At 23.9% G+C, this 15,235-nt stretch overlaps 3 protein-coding genes across 6 annotated transcripts; 2 read left to right on the top strand and 1 right to left on the bottom strand.

Annotated features, from left to right (window-relative positions):
• The first annotated feature begins 178 nt into the window (after positions 1-178).
• Positions 179-4,679, top strand: LOC112684893. 2 transcript variants are annotated; one of them, XM_025556615.1, is made up of 14 exons: positions 179-372; positions 1,486-1,667; positions 1,730-1,851; positions 1,907-2,082; positions 2,161-2,264; positions 2,342-2,478; positions 2,550-2,688; positions 2,751-2,842; positions 2,920-3,056; positions 3,286-3,333; positions 3,391-3,612; positions 3,675-3,857; positions 3,920-4,130; positions 4,592-4,679. In XM_025556615.1, exons 1-13 carry the CDS (start codon positions 246-248, stop codon positions 4,093-4,095), a joined length of 1,845 nt encoding a protein of 614 aa, XP_025412400.1. In that variant the 5' UTR covers positions 179-245; the 3' UTR covers positions 4,096-4,130; positions 4,592-4,679. The 2 variants fall into 2 exon arrangements, with proteins under 2 accessions (XP_025412400.1, XP_025412399.1); XM_025556614.1 differs by having other exon boundaries at positions 3,286-3,612.
• On the bottom strand, positions 3,967-6,518 carry LOC112684894 (zinc finger CCHC-type and RNA-binding motif-containing protein 1-like). The gene is made up of 6 exons (XM_025556616.1): positions 6,320-6,518; positions 4,820-4,931; positions 4,557-4,760; positions 4,354-4,494; positions 4,178-4,288; positions 3,967-4,057 (listed from the first exon to the last, which is right to left on the bottom strand). The coding sequence occupies exons 1-5, from the start codon at positions 6,427-6,429 to the stop codon at positions 4,190-4,192; spliced, it is 666 nt and encodes a 221-aa protein (XP_025412401.1). The 5' UTR covers positions 6,430-6,518; the 3' UTR covers positions 3,967-4,057; positions 4,178-4,189.
• A 115-nt stretch (positions 6,519-6,633) lies between these two features.
• LOC112684800 (ascorbate transporter, chloroplastic-like) lies at positions 6,634-10,979 on the top strand. Of its 3 annotated transcripts, XM_025556470.1 has the most exons (11): positions 6,634-6,648; positions 6,778-6,896; positions 6,954-7,145; positions 7,239-7,398; positions 7,474-7,586; positions 7,657-7,797; positions 7,889-8,090; positions 8,222-8,366; positions 8,443-8,557; positions 9,134-9,316; positions 10,791-10,978. In XM_025556470.1, exons 3-10 carry the CDS (start codon positions 6,963-6,965, stop codon positions 9,287-9,289), a joined length of 1,215 nt encoding a protein of 404 aa, XP_025412255.1. In that variant the 5' UTR covers positions 6,634-6,648; positions 6,778-6,896; positions 6,954-6,962; the 3' UTR covers positions 9,290-9,316; positions 10,791-10,978. The 3 variants fall into 3 exon arrangements, with proteins under 3 accessions (XP_025412255.1, XP_025412256.1, XP_025412254.1); XM_025556471.1 differs by lacking the exon at positions 6,634-6,648 and having other exon boundaries at positions 6,676-6,880; positions 10,791-10,979; XM_025556469.1 differs by lacking the exon at positions 6,634-6,648 and having other exon boundaries at positions 6,677-6,896.
• The last annotated feature ends 4,256 nt before the right edge of the window (positions 10,980-15,235 follow it).

Below are 15,235 nucleotides of genomic sequence, written 5' to 3'. Positions count from 1 at the left end.
AATAATTATTAACACAAATTTATTTATTTATTAATATATTTTTATTTAGGTTAGTTCAATATGATAATTGAATTAATAAATTGATAAAACCCATGACCAAGTTAAATATTAAAAAAGTGATTGCTGATAAGTAATATCAATTTTAAACATTTATTTGTTCAAATTATGTACTGTTTGAAATATGTATATTTTTGTTTATATTTAAAAAAAAAAAAAAAATTAATCAAAAATATTCTTAAAAAATTATGAGTAAAAGGCCTAGAACAGAACCACCTCACGGCCCAGAAGACATTTGGGGTGACGATTTTACTTGCGATGAAGTTAACTCTATTGTTAATATTGAAACATTAGCGTCTCAATCATATTTTCCTGGTGAGTAACCTGTTTAATATACTGGGTCCATCTATAAATTAAAAAATTTAAACTTTGTATTTTTCGAAAAAATCAAAACATTTTTAAAACAATTGTGTTTTATCCAATAAATTGTTCTTGTTTTTTATAAATAAAGTTGTAACTGTAAACTACAAAAGGTTTTTGTTTTTTTGTTATTTTGCTGAACAATGTCGAACGTATATGTACAATGTATTGAAAATAACTAAAATGCAATAGTTTTCTGGATTTCACGAGTAGTACCTACCAAGATAATAATTTAAAAAAATATTTTTATTTATAAATAAATAATCTAATACCTAATTTATTTAAATAAATAAATAAATACTTTGCCTGTAATATTATTATATCTGTAAAGTACAACTAGTTTCGAATTAAAAATTCATCATCAAATATGTACAAAGTCAATAAAATTGCTACTTGAGTATTAACCATTTATTAATTTTAATTTATTTTTTGTTATTGCAAATTTGTTGTCTGCCATTTAATACCCGTTGGTCAGATTTTTATTCTATACTGTTGATGTACATAACATGTGTTTGTTTGATTTAAATTTTTAAAGTTAAAGAATTTATTTTTATTTAAATTTAATTTTGCTAATTAAAGAAAAAATTTCAACAAAATGTTTGAATTTTGATAATTTTTTTATATACTTTTTACCCAATTCAATATGGTCAAATTGTGTAAAAAAAAAAAACCATGTTGTGTTTTATTTTATTTCTATGTAGACTCTGTGTGGTTCCAGCATTATGTTATATTTGTAATTTATATAAGTTAAACCAATTGGTTAATGCTGTTTGAGTTTTTGTAGATAGTTCTGTTTAATAAATGTTTTAATAAAAATATAATTTAACATTTTTTTTTTATCTTATATCATTTTTTTTACTGAATACATTTTTATTTTTATGATTGTATCATGAAAATCTTTTGAATAATTTTAATTCCTATTTTATCTAAATGTCACTGAATACTTACAAAACATAAATTATAATGAATTAGGTTGGAGTATAATATTTTATTTTAAATTATTTGAATATCTCAATAAATGATAAACTATTTTTAATATTAAACTTATCAAACATCTTCACATTTTAGTTCAACCTGCAGATCAAGTGAAGCAAACGAATAATCAAATTAGAGAAGGTGAAATAAAAAATTTGAAAATGAAAATAAATCAATTAGAAATTCAATTAAGTAATACAAAACAAGAAAAAGATGATAAATTTAAAACCATGAAAAAAATGATCGATTGTAAAGACACTGAACTTAAATTCCAGGTAAGTAATGAATAATAACTAATTATTATTTGAAACCCTTATTAATTTATTATTTTTAATAGAAACAAGAATTGACAGCTCTTAAAAATAAAATAAAAGAAATGAATATTAATGTGAGCAAAATTATTCCTCAAAAAAATGTATCATTTAGTTGTATGAAAACTGGAAGCAATTCTAAATTATTGTAAGTTAAATATTTAAAACACTATAAAAAAAGTCTTCATTTAAAAAATATTTAGACATAATGCTTCAGAACACAACATAAAAAGAAATGTATCGACTCAAACTTTACAAACTATTAATAATGAATATCATACAATTCTAAGAAGTAACTATCCAGAAGTAAATAAACCATATGAAAAATTGAAAAAATGTTTGTACCCAGACTTATTTGATGACCAACAAAATGTAAAAGGTTGTACAAATATATATGTTTTAATGTAAAATAATATATTTATCATGTTACTAATAAATAATAATTATTATATTCTAGGTTTAAAAAATGTAAGTACAATACAAGAATGTCATTTAATTTTAGCCAAATTGATGGTATTAGAAACTATTGATGAATGTCAATCTTATTCATTAATTAAACTGGTAAATCAATATCAACATTTATAACAAATTTTATTGATTTGTTAATCTCTATTAATTTATTTACTCAATTTTTTCAGTTATTTGAAAATTGTAAATTTATTATAGAATCTACAATTCAAACAATTCAGAATACAATAGATAATACCGATTTTGTTAAAAGGGAAAAATTACTAGTTTACAGCTATTTAAATTTAAATAAGCAATGTCCTTCAACGTAAGATAACATTTAGTTACAGTTATTATAATTATTAGTTTTATTTATACATCATTGGTACATTTTTCTAGGTTTGATTTACAATTTTCCCATTTATTGGAATGTATATCAGAACTAACTACTATTTCTAACATTGTTCCAAAAATTGTTCTGGACGAAATTAACATATTTCAAACATTTGTACAATTTTTACAAATAATTGGTTCACAAGTAATTTGTATTTTTAAAATTATTGATATTTATTTATTATTGATATTTATTTTATTTTTTAGAGCCGAACTCTAGAATATGTTTCTGTAATTAAAACATTAATAAAATTTTTAACAAATATTTGTAATTGTAATTGGGAAATACCTAAACAAAGGTAAGTTATAATAGTTTTAAATTCTTAATGTTTGATTCAGAATTTTTTTATGTTATTATTATTATTAACTGCTTTAGGCAATTAGAAATTTTTGATACTATAAAAGAAGTAGTATTCAGTCGCCCTTGTATTGAAATTGTACAAGAACTAATAAATTTGTTAAGTAAAGTTTCAATATACCCTATGATAACAGACAGCTTATGTCAAGTATCTTGTAAGTAAAAATAAAATTATAAGATTTAAGTTTAAATCAAAAATTATATAACTATATTATATTATACTAAATAATTTATTTACAAATACTTAAATTTCCATGTTAAGTTATAGCTTCAAAATAAAATACTAATAAGTACTTAAAATGTATTTTTTATTTTTCTCAAATATTAATGTATTACCATAAAAAATTATCTGGTTTGTATATAACACCATCAAATTGTTTATAGGTCCAAAGACATTTATTTTATCAGAAAGAGTTGGTACATTTACAACAGGTAGACATTTTTCATATATCATTATTTATTTTAAAAATAATTTTAATTTTACTTTAGATACATGTGTTTTACGAATCTTATGTCTTCAACTAGAACTCCTTAATAAACACAGCTATCATCTTATTACAAACTATTTATACTTTGTGAATACACTTTTAAACAGTACACATATACCCAGATGGATGTGTAAAATGCCAAATAAAACATGTGACTGTACTTCATCTTTTATAGAGTTGACAATAGATTTTTTATACGTGGTATTCAATATTTATGAAAAAGGTAAATTTTACTATGCTTAAATACATAAATACATAAAATATAGTTTAAATATTATGTATTAGAAAAAGAATCTTTCAATACTGATCTTTTGAGGTCAACTGAAGAAATCATTAAAAATAGTTACTCTATATTATATCGTTTGGGAAAGTTGGATGAAGAATTTCGTAGTCACATTAGTAAATGTAAAGGACGTTATGATGTCATTGTTTGGAAAATTCAAAAACTTGAATTTGACAAATCCAACAGTTAAGAATATTAATATTTTACTATTAAATTGTTTTTATTTATTTAATTATTATTTCTATAGAATTTTTAATGAAAGAATTGAAGAAATTTGAATTCAAGTCATTAACTCATAGTCAATATTGTTCTTCCACAAATTATGAAGTATTTCCAATTGATGTACCAATGTTCACAGAAAAATCACAATGCCAATTTGACGAACCTAATAAACAAATTTGTGAAATTAGTCATACTAAATGATTTATAAGATCATAAAGAACTGTACATTATGTGAGGTGTGTAAAAAAAATACATTTAACTAAATTATTATGTTAAGAATTACATTTTTAAGTTATTAATCCGTGAGTTCCTCTTCATCACTGAAATATGAATTTTTACGATATATTTTTTTATGCTGAACATGAACTTTTTGAACATCAACATTTTTTTCTTGCTAAAATAGAAAAAATAATTACCAACATGTACATTATATGTTTATACCTAGTTCATATTGTTTACTTCTTCTTGTATTACTGCACTTAATGTTTCTATTTCAGATATACTGGATTTTTCTTCATCACTGTATAATTGCATAAGATTTTTTTCTTTCTTGTTATAAAATATTGTATCTTCATCTGAACTTAGATATGATTCTTGATTCTATGTAATTAAAAAAATTAGTATTAAATTTATAATATATAATAAAATGTAACTACTCTTACTTTGCTTTCTAAACTTTTCTTTTTTTTCTTTTTAGGTGGTGGTTGTCGTTCACCCAAACAATTTTCTGGACATTTATAGCTAAGATGGCCTTCTTTGCCACATTCATAACAAGAAGTTTTGTCAATATATTGACGTTTTCGAATAAATTCCGTACTACGACCATTATCTATAGCAATAGAACTTTTTATTGTTCGTCCAAACATCTAAATCATAAATTTTTTTAATTGTTTTTTCAAAAAAAAGACTGAATATTTTACATTACTTGTACTTTATTTGTCGATTTTACGCAAAAATTAGCTTCATCTCGATTAAGAAACAATACAAATGCCACTCCTTTACTTTGACGAGATATTTTATCCTTTACTATAGTAACTCTAATATAATAAAATTATACTAAATTTAAATAGTGCAACATTTTTAACAAATGTTCTAAGATTGTTGTTTTTATTCATTATTGTATTTTGTATATTATAGTTTATATTTTTAAAGTTTTATCTTATGTTGTATAATTTGTTGATTTTTTTATAAATAAAACAAGTATGTGTATATAAATATGAGTATCAATGTATGATTCATTTGTATTGATATGAGAAAAACTTGCTTATTCGAGCAAAAGGTTGGAAATCTTATTATGTGGCGGTGGCTAACCTCATTTAGTTTTGAGTTAGAAGCAAGAAGTGGTTTGTTTTGAAGAAGATGCAATTTATTAAATATAATTTTAATTTCTGTTATTATTTTTTATTAAAAAAGAGTTATTCAAATATATATAATTTTAAAAATAATGAAGAGTTTACAAAAGAAAAAAAAAATTGTAATTAGTTTTGCTTAGAACTTAACATAGTGTATTGTTAACCTAAAATATATATGTATATATATCATACATCATACATATGATAGTGAACATCTGTTAATAACTTACAAATTATTTATAATAGATGTATCCTTAATTCTTAGTATACCTAGTAATTATAAGACGGTTCTTTTATCATTGGTCAAAAAAAGTAAACTGTTATTCAAGGAATGTTCACTTAAGATTTTGGATAACATTTAATTTTATTATATTATTAATACACCAAATAAAAGATAAAACATTTTTTTCATTTATTATTTGGTGAAAAAAATATACAAAACTTTTAAATATTACAACTGTATAAAAGTTATCTTTTTCATTATCATAAACCTGAACATTACTGGACACCTTGTTATTGCATTTAACTTCGTGTTTATGTGTTTCTAAATTCTTCATTTATGTCATAATTAGAGAATTAAATTAAATAATTATTACATCTAAATTAAGAAAAAAAAATTTTATTTATCAAGACTTATATATATAAAAAAAAAAGGAATGCACCACATTGTTATTATAAATATCCAAATTACCAAATTAATATCACTAATTTTATAATAGATCAGTATTATATTTTCTTCTATTAATATACATTTATTGAAAGTCAAATTATTATAATTTTCTTAATAAAATATAATACTGTAATAACTCAAATGGCCAAATATAAATAATAATGACTGATTTTAATATTAATATAACTTAAGTGGATAAAGAATTTATTTTTTTAAAGTCAACTTACACAAAATAATATGAACTTCTCAGATTAGAAACTTATTATTTACATAATAATTGTTTTTTATGTTTATATTATATGTTCATTACATTATAGTTTATAATTAATGAAATAAAACTATTATTCTCATAACAAATACAATAACAAAAAAGATATAAACATATTATGAAATTAATACCTACTTAACAACTTTTCCATATTTTTCAAATATTTTATGTAAATCATTATTTGTCAAATTAAAGGGAAGATTTGAAACATAAACTGTACACTTGCTCGGGGCTAATTTACTCATATTAGATTTTAATGTTGATAAATTAAAAATGTATTAACAAGTCAATAAACCATTAACTACTAAATAATAGATTTTTTGATCACATTTGATTAATGTATTTTTATCATATAAATAAAAGATGTATATATTTGCATTGATAAGAATCAAATGATAAGTTTTATCATTATATTGTTTTGTGTCATTCGGATTTTCATTGAAGTTTTACTTATATTAATATAGGTATTTGTGCTTTGTTATTTTCGGGTATTTTCATTTATAACTCTCAATTTTATTTATCTTTCAAAAGTGGTTTACTTTACAACGTTATAATTAAAATTAAAATTTTATTAATATTTTTTTTAATTTTAGTAATGATTTCTAAACTATGATCATCAATTGAAATTACTATGTTATACACTATGTTTGAAAAATGTGAAGACGTGGCTATTAAAAAACTAAAAACCATGTCCCAGTGTGTTAAAAATAATGTATGATTTAAAAATTATGATATTCTTATTCATTTGTATAATCTATCTTTATTTTAGACATAAAATATGTCTCATAAAATGAGCCATACCCGTTTAGTGGTACTATGTTCCATTGCCAATTTTATAAATGCTGCAGACAGAGTTATTATGCCTATTGCAATAATACCAATGACTAGTTATTTCAAATGGACTATGCATTGGCAAGGATGGATATTGTCAGCATTTGCATTTGGTTATTTAAGTAGTCAAGTAATTAAAAATAAATAAATATACTGTCTATTTATAAAGTAAATGAAGTTAAAAAACAAATAATAAACAGTATCCTTGTTATTATTCATTCAGATAATAGGAGCTTGTGCTGCTCAAAAATTTGGTGGCAAAGTGATTTTATTATTGTCCGTCTTTTTATGGTCAATATCAACTGTTGCAACACCCTGGGTTTCCCATAATACATTTGCTCTAATGCTATGTCGAGTATTATCTGGATTCGGTGAAGGATTAGGTTTGATATTTTACCAATTAAATGTTAAATATATTTGTAAAATCATTCAAAGTTGAATAAATTTTTTGTATTTAGGTTTACCAACAATATTTCATATTTTTGCCAACAATATAGCAATTACTGAGCGTTCAAGTGCATTTGGTTACTTAGTGGCTGCAGGTTCTGTTGGCCAAACAGTGGCATCTGTGGTAAATAGTATTAGTTTAATAAGCAATATAGATTTTAAATATTTCTATAAATAAAAAAACTATTGTCTAGATATGTCCACATTTAATGTGGCAAACTAGCTTCTATTTATTTGGTTCAATTGGAATTTTTTGGTCACTTATTTGGATTTCATTATATTCAGAAAAAGATTATGGAAAAAATGATGAACTTCCATTAATTGTTATTCCACAAGTAAGTTTATTATTTTAAATAATTAAGTAGGTAATTTAAACTAAATTTTATAAATTATATTATCTTATGTGAAATATTGTTTTTAATTTAGAGTTCCAGTATAAGATTACACTGGAGAAAATTCTTTATACATTGGCCCTTATGGGCAATATATATAGCTCATTTTGCAATGAATTGGTCTAATTACATAATAATGCATTGGCTACCTACTTATTTGCGTTATCTAGATGTTAATTTACAAAGTATTAGTTTAACAGCTGTACCATATTTATTCAACTCAGTATTTGGAATTGGTGAGTTAAAATTATTATGATAATAAGAAATTCTGGAGAATGTAAAGTAACATTCAAGATTTCTATATTGATTGCATATAAATTGGTAATAAAGAATTCAATAAAAACTAACAAACTATTATTTAAATTAGTTGCAGGAAATTATGCTGACAAATTAATTGATAACAGATGGTCAGTATTGTCTGTTCGGCGACTTATGACTACTATAGGTTTAGTGGGACCAGCTGTATTTTTACTTTTGTTTTGTACAGTTAATAGTTTAGCTCCAGCAATAATGTATGACATCAATATTTACAAAAAACTCACTTTAGAAACTATATTTAAATATAGTAATAATATTTTTATGTAATAGATTCATATCAATATCAATGGGATTATGTGCATGTAATTCAGCTGGACATTTAAGTAATCATGCAGAAGTAGCTCCTAATCATGCTGGCATTACATTCTCAATATCAAATACTCTGGTAAATTATATTTATAAATAAATTTGACTCTAAAAAAGTTTCAAATGATTGTGATTGTTAATTTTTATTTTTTTATTTTATGTTTTGTATTAATATAATATGCAAATCATACATTTTTTAATAATATTATATTAAAAAAAATAAATATTGTTAATCATTTCAGTGGATTAATACATTTGTGAAATATTACCAATAGGTAACTATTGGTAACTCTATTAAGTGGTTTATGCTATGAATTGTATACTAATAATTGTTATCCTAATGACTTATGGTACAAAGTTGTGTGATTATTTCTTCTGTAAATAATAATTAAAAAAATTAAATAATAATAATATGTTTAACCATAAATTTATAGTACAATAAATTGTATATGATAGACTAGTTCTAGGCTCTAAAATGTATTAAGCTTTGATATCACATAATTCTAAAATATGTACATTTTAGGGATACTTCCAAGTATATTTTGTAGGACTGATTTCGATGACTGACAATTTGATTTAAAAATTTAAAATATGTATCCTTTGTTTATACAATTTATGTTAAATGTTATTTTATTTAACTAAAATTTATTTTTAGGCTACTATACCAGGAATACTCTCTGGTCCTTTGACTGCAGAACTTGTGACCACATCACATGGCCGCTGGTTTCCAGTCTTCATTTTAGCAGCTGCTTTAAATTTCACTGGCTCAATTATTTACTGTAGTCAAAGTTCAACGTCACAAATTTTATAATTAACAAATTTGTAAAAAGAATGCAGAGTAATTATTTTTGTTAACTAATTTTAGAGTTACCAATCATTATATTTGTTGTTTATATATTATATATATAAAATCTATACATTTTTATTTTTACTGATATTTTATTTAAATTATATTTGTAATAATAGATAATATTTAATCATTGATATATATTGAGACTTCTAAATTTTTTATAAAAAATTTTAATTAATATTATTTTTAAATTTGATAGCAATAATAAATTATAATTTTCAATAATCAAAACAATCATGTTAACAACATTTGTAAGTGGTTAAGGCTTGTCCTTGGAAAATAGCTTAGGTATAATTAAAATGTATTTAAATTTAAAGCGAAAATAAAATGTATTTCTATTTTAAGTTTCATATTTTTTCAATATTTAATTTTTTTAAGAAACCAGAAAAAAAACATTTAAATTTAAATTTGTAAAAAACTAATCAAATGAAGGAGTATAATATAGTAATTATTAAATTAAATAATTAAAAGTAAACATATTTATTACTTTACTTAAAATCTAATAATTATATTATTATAAATTTATATTAAGAAATAACAGTAAACAGTTAACTTAATTTTACTTACTTTAATTTAATAATTTTAAAATTTATAAATTTGTAAAGAACTTTCTATTTTCCAATACAGATATTAATTAATTTTTAGAGATGGGTCCTATAACAATTAGTTTAAGTTACATTAAAATTCTACGTTGTATGTACTTAATTAAAATAAAAATTCTTCTCATTAACAAAGTTTGCTCTTTTGGATATGAAAATAATTGATAATAATCATATTGTAAATGTGGTTACTAAGGAAACAAACAAATAATTACTATCAGTTATGAATGGTGTTTTGTAATTTTTTTAAGAAAAACGAATAAGTAACTTAATTTTAAATTGGTTGATTTTGGAGTTCAAATTGTTTTAAACAACTATTTAATGACTTTTAAGGTAATATTTTAATAAATTATTGTTTTGATATTTAATTAATATTAAATATGTAAGTGGTTTTTTAAGGTTATTTTTTTTAATATTTATTAAATTATTTGTATTCTTTAGGTCAGCGTTTTTCACTTTTTTCTGCTGGACCCCTTAGTGATAATAAAACTTAAAAAACAATAATAAATAAAAATATATATATATTAATACTTAATACTTAATAATACTTTGTATAATTTAAATTTACGTGCTGACCACAGTTTTGGAAATGCTGCTTTAGGTAAAATATAGATACTTAATAAACTTAAATTTGCAAATCTTAATAATTAATAATTCATGTTTAAGATTTAGAAATAAAGAGTATTTACAATAATAGGAAATAATAGGACAAAAATATACGATAATAATTAAAATTTGTTGGTTTCTTATTTTTTTTTTCAGAAATAGAAAATAATACTACCAATATTTTGTTAAATTATTTTTTAATAAAATTTAAATATTTCTATCCAATTTGTTTAGCTGATATGATTTTATATTTATAGTTAATTTTGGAAATATCAAATGTTGATCGTAATTCAGCTCAATTAGAATGGAACAAGCCAGAAGAAAACATAGATCCTTTGTTCGAATTGAATATGAATGAAAATGATCAACAATGGGTCGTTATTTATAGGTATAAATCAGTAATATTAAAATATAATTTATATTTAGTTCAAAACCATACAGTAAATAAACTTCTACAACTATAAACCTGAACCAGGTGTCTTGATCAAAATTATTTTAAGGTTAAGTCACAAAGTAGATGTAAATATATTTTCTATTAAAAATCATATTAAAGTAAATAACACTTATTCAATAAATGATTTTTATAACATCTGTGTAATTATGTGTTTTCACATTTCAAATATGCACTAAATGCTTCAAGGAAACAATAAAATGTTTGAGATATTAAGTTTTATTTACTATACAGTGCATGGGCGGCTCGCCGAGTGTGCCTTGGCACACCCTAATGTGAATAATGTAAATAAAAAAATTTAATAATATCAATTGAGAATATATGTGCATACACATTAATTAAATTTTAGTTTTTTGTAAGTAATACTTCAAGTGTTCAGAATAAGTCTGAAATAATAATTACGTGTATTTTTACCAATCGTTATTTTACATCATTAACGAAGCCTTTATTTTTAGAATTTAAATCATAACACAGTCTACATGTACGTGTTTATAGCCTCCCCTTTATATTTTGAAAAAATAATCAAAAAATGACAGGGCACACTCAAATGTAAAACTCTGGGTCCGCCTATGATACAGTGTAAGAAGAGTTTCAATAATAAATCTTATACTTGTTGAAATATTATTGGATTGTATATTTAAAATGCTGAACATTACTGAACAATTGATGAAATAAAAAATAAAGGCCTAAATATTTTGTTTGTATATTTTCTAAAATTTCGATATAAATTAAAGTTACAAATTGCCTTTAAAAAAAAATATAATTTTTAGGTATAAGTATTTAAAATGTTGTCACGAAAACTATGAGAAATGGATGTAGCTGTAATGTTTTATTCTTACATACAGAATGAATCAATTATTTTCTCGTTATTTTGTGTTTCTTAACACAAAATAATGAAAGTTTGGATTTCAAAATATTGAAACACGACAGGATTAAATGTTTAGAAATATATAAATAATACCTACGTATTTATAATATGTTTTTAATTTTAGAGGGTATCGTAAATATTACCGTGTTAAAAATTTGTCTGATGGCCGTTTCTATAAATTTAAACTGCAAATGGAATTAAATGATATTACGAAAAAAATTGATGGGTCAATGTCTAATACAGCAATCGCTAGTTTTACTACAAAAAGTAAGATATATTAATTATGACTAAAATAAAAAATGTATGGAAATCAAGTTTTTCATACAACTTTATTCTATAAATTTTTAATCATTATGGTTTTATGCAGTAACTTATTGAACTTATTTTAAGTGAGAAGTAGATATATATATCCGCGATGTACCCACCCATCCACCAACCATCCTAATGGCATTTCCACCATAATAAAATGTTTTACATTTTTAGTAGGGCTAGCTACTCTCCCCGTTAGCCCGTATTATATATAATTTTTTTTTTTTTTGGGGGTTTATTAGATTGTCTCACAATATTTCTATTCTTGCTCTGTCAAACACTAGATTTTTCTTATCGGAATACCATACTTCCTACCTGTTCCACATATTTTTTATGACAATATATACACTACATTAGTAGAAAAAATTAAAAAATTTTCAATAAAAGCTATTAATTTATTTTTAAAGTGCAAAAGGAAATAAATATTTAATTTTTAGTATGATTTTTGTGGTTTGAAATTTTCACGCTTAATCGTTTATATCCGTTTTCATATTGGTCGTTGATATTTATGAAACCTGCATTGAAGTGTTCGTCGTTTAATTGCGAAGAATATTTATTTTTTCAAAATATAATTATTGAAAATGTTTGCTCACAAATATAAAAACTACCGGGAGCAGTAATCATTTTTTTAGTAAAAGTTTTAATACGTCTAAAATTTATTTCAGAAATACGAATAAAATATCTAGTTTATTACTTTCTTTAAAAGCAATTTTAAGAACGTCATTGTTTTGTAATACTATGGCTTCTTTCTTTCCAGTAGCGTACTGTAAAATGAGGTAAAGTGGATTAGTTTTTGGTATATTTCTTAAGATTCCGAAGAATCTATTTGATCAAAATTATTGAAACTTGGAATATATAATACAATAAATTCCCGTTACAACGAACTCCAAGGGACAGCATTTTTTTTTTTCGTTATAACGGAAATTTCGTTGTAGCGAAATTTTGAAAATTCGAATAAAAACAAATTTAAAAACATTATATGATTCAAATACAAATATGTAAATATGTAACAAATAAATAATTCAAATGTAAATAATTCGCGGAAAAAATGAATAACTTTATTATCTATAAATAATTGACAGTTTTAATAAAAGTAAATAATTTGTGAAAGTAAATCACTTTATTATAGATAATCAACAATTTTCTTTTAAACAAGGTTTGCTGTTAGAAAGTAAATAATTTTATAGTTGATGAATGTTTATAAAGATGAAGTTTGGTACATCACTCTGTGATGTATTGAATGTTCATATTACTTCTAAACTTGATAAGGCTTCTGATGAAGTGAAATTGCGCACAGCTTCTTCGTCTTTGTCTCCACTACTTTTATCGGTGGTCTCTTCTTTGCTGTCTTTAATGGATTGCATGATGTCTACGTCGGTTAGTTCATAAAATGTTGAAACGTTGTCATTTGCACAAGTGCTTGAATTGGGGGGGGGGACGCGGGCGGACGGAGTTCGCTTTAATTTTTCCATAGATTTCAGCGTCCCCTTTCATTTAATTAAGCGAGGAACGCTAAAAACGAGTCCCCCTAAGGATGTTTACTTTTGAACGGTGTATTTGGATTTTGTTTTCGTTTATTTCAATTTTCTATAGCTAACTGCAAAGTAATGGTTATTTTTCCCAGAAAACAGTTACCGTTGACGATAATCACGGACTAGGATAATAATCATGGCTGAATAACTATATAATTTTGAAGTGATTTCGGTTGTATAGTCGTATAGGTTATTTCTAATTTTGATAACCTTTTAAGAACTTTTTGTTTAATTTTCCACCAATTGACAAGATGGACCAACACAACAAAATGGATTGAATCGTGGGCTAAGAAAGGCAAACGAACAGGAGAGGAAGAAAATTGCCCTAAAAAGATAAAAATAACTGAAGAAAATGCATACAAGTCATTGTGGAATTTAATTAAAGAATAATATTTATTTCTGTAATTAATATTATTATTTCGTTATAAAATAATAGTAATAAGCAAATAAATATTATATAATAATACTACCTTTATAATGCGATATTATATTTTCAGGGGCGCAGGGGACGAAGTCCACAACGAGTTACTTTACAATTTATCAGCTATGGAACGGTGTTTTTTGAACTAAAACCAGCGTCAGTCCTCGATTTTTTTCCAATTCGAGCACTGATTTGTACCGAGATAATCTACTAAATTCACGTCGTCAGGAAGCGACATTTTCTTTTTCGCAGTGATCTAAATTTGCTTTAACTCAGATTGTTGGATGTCGTGCGTGTTTGATTCATCATATTCAGCCAATTCTGAAACAGAATTAGCGTCTTTGGTTGTGGTTGCATGTTTCCAACAGTTAGTTATTGTTGACTAACTAATATCATCCCAAGCTTCGCATATGAATTCGATAGCTTCCTTCACATTGCATTTTCTTTGGATATTTTTCTCCAAATTGCATGGAATTTGACGTAACAAAAAAGTTCTGTAGCGTGATTTTACAGTACTGATGATACCTTGGTCAAAAGGTTGAATTACAGCTGTGCAGTTAGGTGGGAAATATTCCACTCGAATGTTATCCAATTTTGGTGGTTCATTATGTGGAATACAGTTGTCGATAAGAAGAAGAATTTTCCTCTTCTTTTTTTTCATTTCTCTATCAAAATCTATCAACCAATCATTAAAAATTATTTGAGTCATCCATGTTTTTTTATTAAATTTATAGATGCATGGCAATGATTTACAGTTTTTAAAACAACGAAGTTTTGCAGATTTGCCAATGATGAGGATTTTTCGTTACTCCGTTCCCGATTTGTTACAACAAAAAAGAGCGGTGATGGGTTTTTTGAAAGCTTTACCCCTACACACATGTCTCCTTTTTAGGCTAATGTCATTTTTGGTTCAAGCTGAAAAAACACTCCAGCTTCATCCGTATTAAAGACTTATAATACAAGGCATATTCGAAAAGTAAGGACCGTTCGCTTATATTTTAAAATCGACAAGTCATAACGCGTTAAAATTTGTGCATATCTGTACGTGCACTACTCGTGTAATTATTTCAGGCGTTGTTTTGATTTAGTAGTAATTTTCCAAGTTGTGCTTACAGTAGACA

This window comes from Sipha flava, unplaced genomic scaffold (genome assembly GCF_003268045.1).
Source record: "Sipha flava isolate LNK unplaced genomic scaffold, YSA_version1 258_pilon_pilon, whole genome shotgun sequence".
Classification (NCBI taxonomy): Eukaryota; Metazoa; Arthropoda; class Insecta; order Hemiptera; family Aphididae; genus Sipha; species Sipha flava.
This window is presented reverse-complemented; position numbering and strand designations above follow the sequence as displayed.

Excerpts from the sequence above, each read along its gene's own strand:
- LOC112684800 (XM_025556471.1), top strand. The coding sequence starts at position 6,963 with ATGTCTCATAAAATGAGCCATACCCGTTTAGTGGTACTATGTTCCATT. Across the intron at positions 7,399-7,473 it reads TGGATTCGGTGAAGGATTAG|GTTTACCAACAATATTTCAT; the intron begins GTTTGATATTTT and ends TTTTGTATTTAG. Across the intron at positions 8,367-8,442 it reads AGTTTAGCTCCAGCAATAAT|ATTCATATCAATATCAATGG; the intron begins GTATGACATCAA and ends TTTATGTAATAG.
- LOC112684894 (XM_025556616.1), bottom strand. The coding sequence starts at position 6,429 with ATGAGTAAATTAGCCCCGAGCAAGTGTACAGTTTATGTTTCAAATCTT. Across the intron at positions 4,932-6,319 it reads AAATATGGAAAAGTTGTTAA|AGTTACTATAGTAAAGGATA; the intron begins GTAGGTATTAAT and ends TTATTATATTAG. Across the intron at positions 4,289-4,353 it reads GTGCAGTAATACAAGAAGAA|CAAGAAAAAAATGTTGATGT; the intron begins GTAAACAATATG and ends TTTCTATTTTAG.
- LOC112684893 (XM_025556614.1), top strand. The coding sequence starts at position 246 with ATGAGTAAAAGGCCTAGAACAGAACCACCTCACGGCCCAGAAGACATT. Across the intron at positions 2,265-2,341 it reads CTTATTCATTAATTAAACTG|TTATTTGAAAATTGTAAATT; the intron begins GTAAATCAATAT and ends CAATTTTTTCAG. Across the intron at positions 2,689-2,750 it reads TACAAATAATTGGTTCACAA|AGCCGAACTCTAGAATATGT; the intron begins GTAATTTGTATT and ends TTTATTTTTTAG.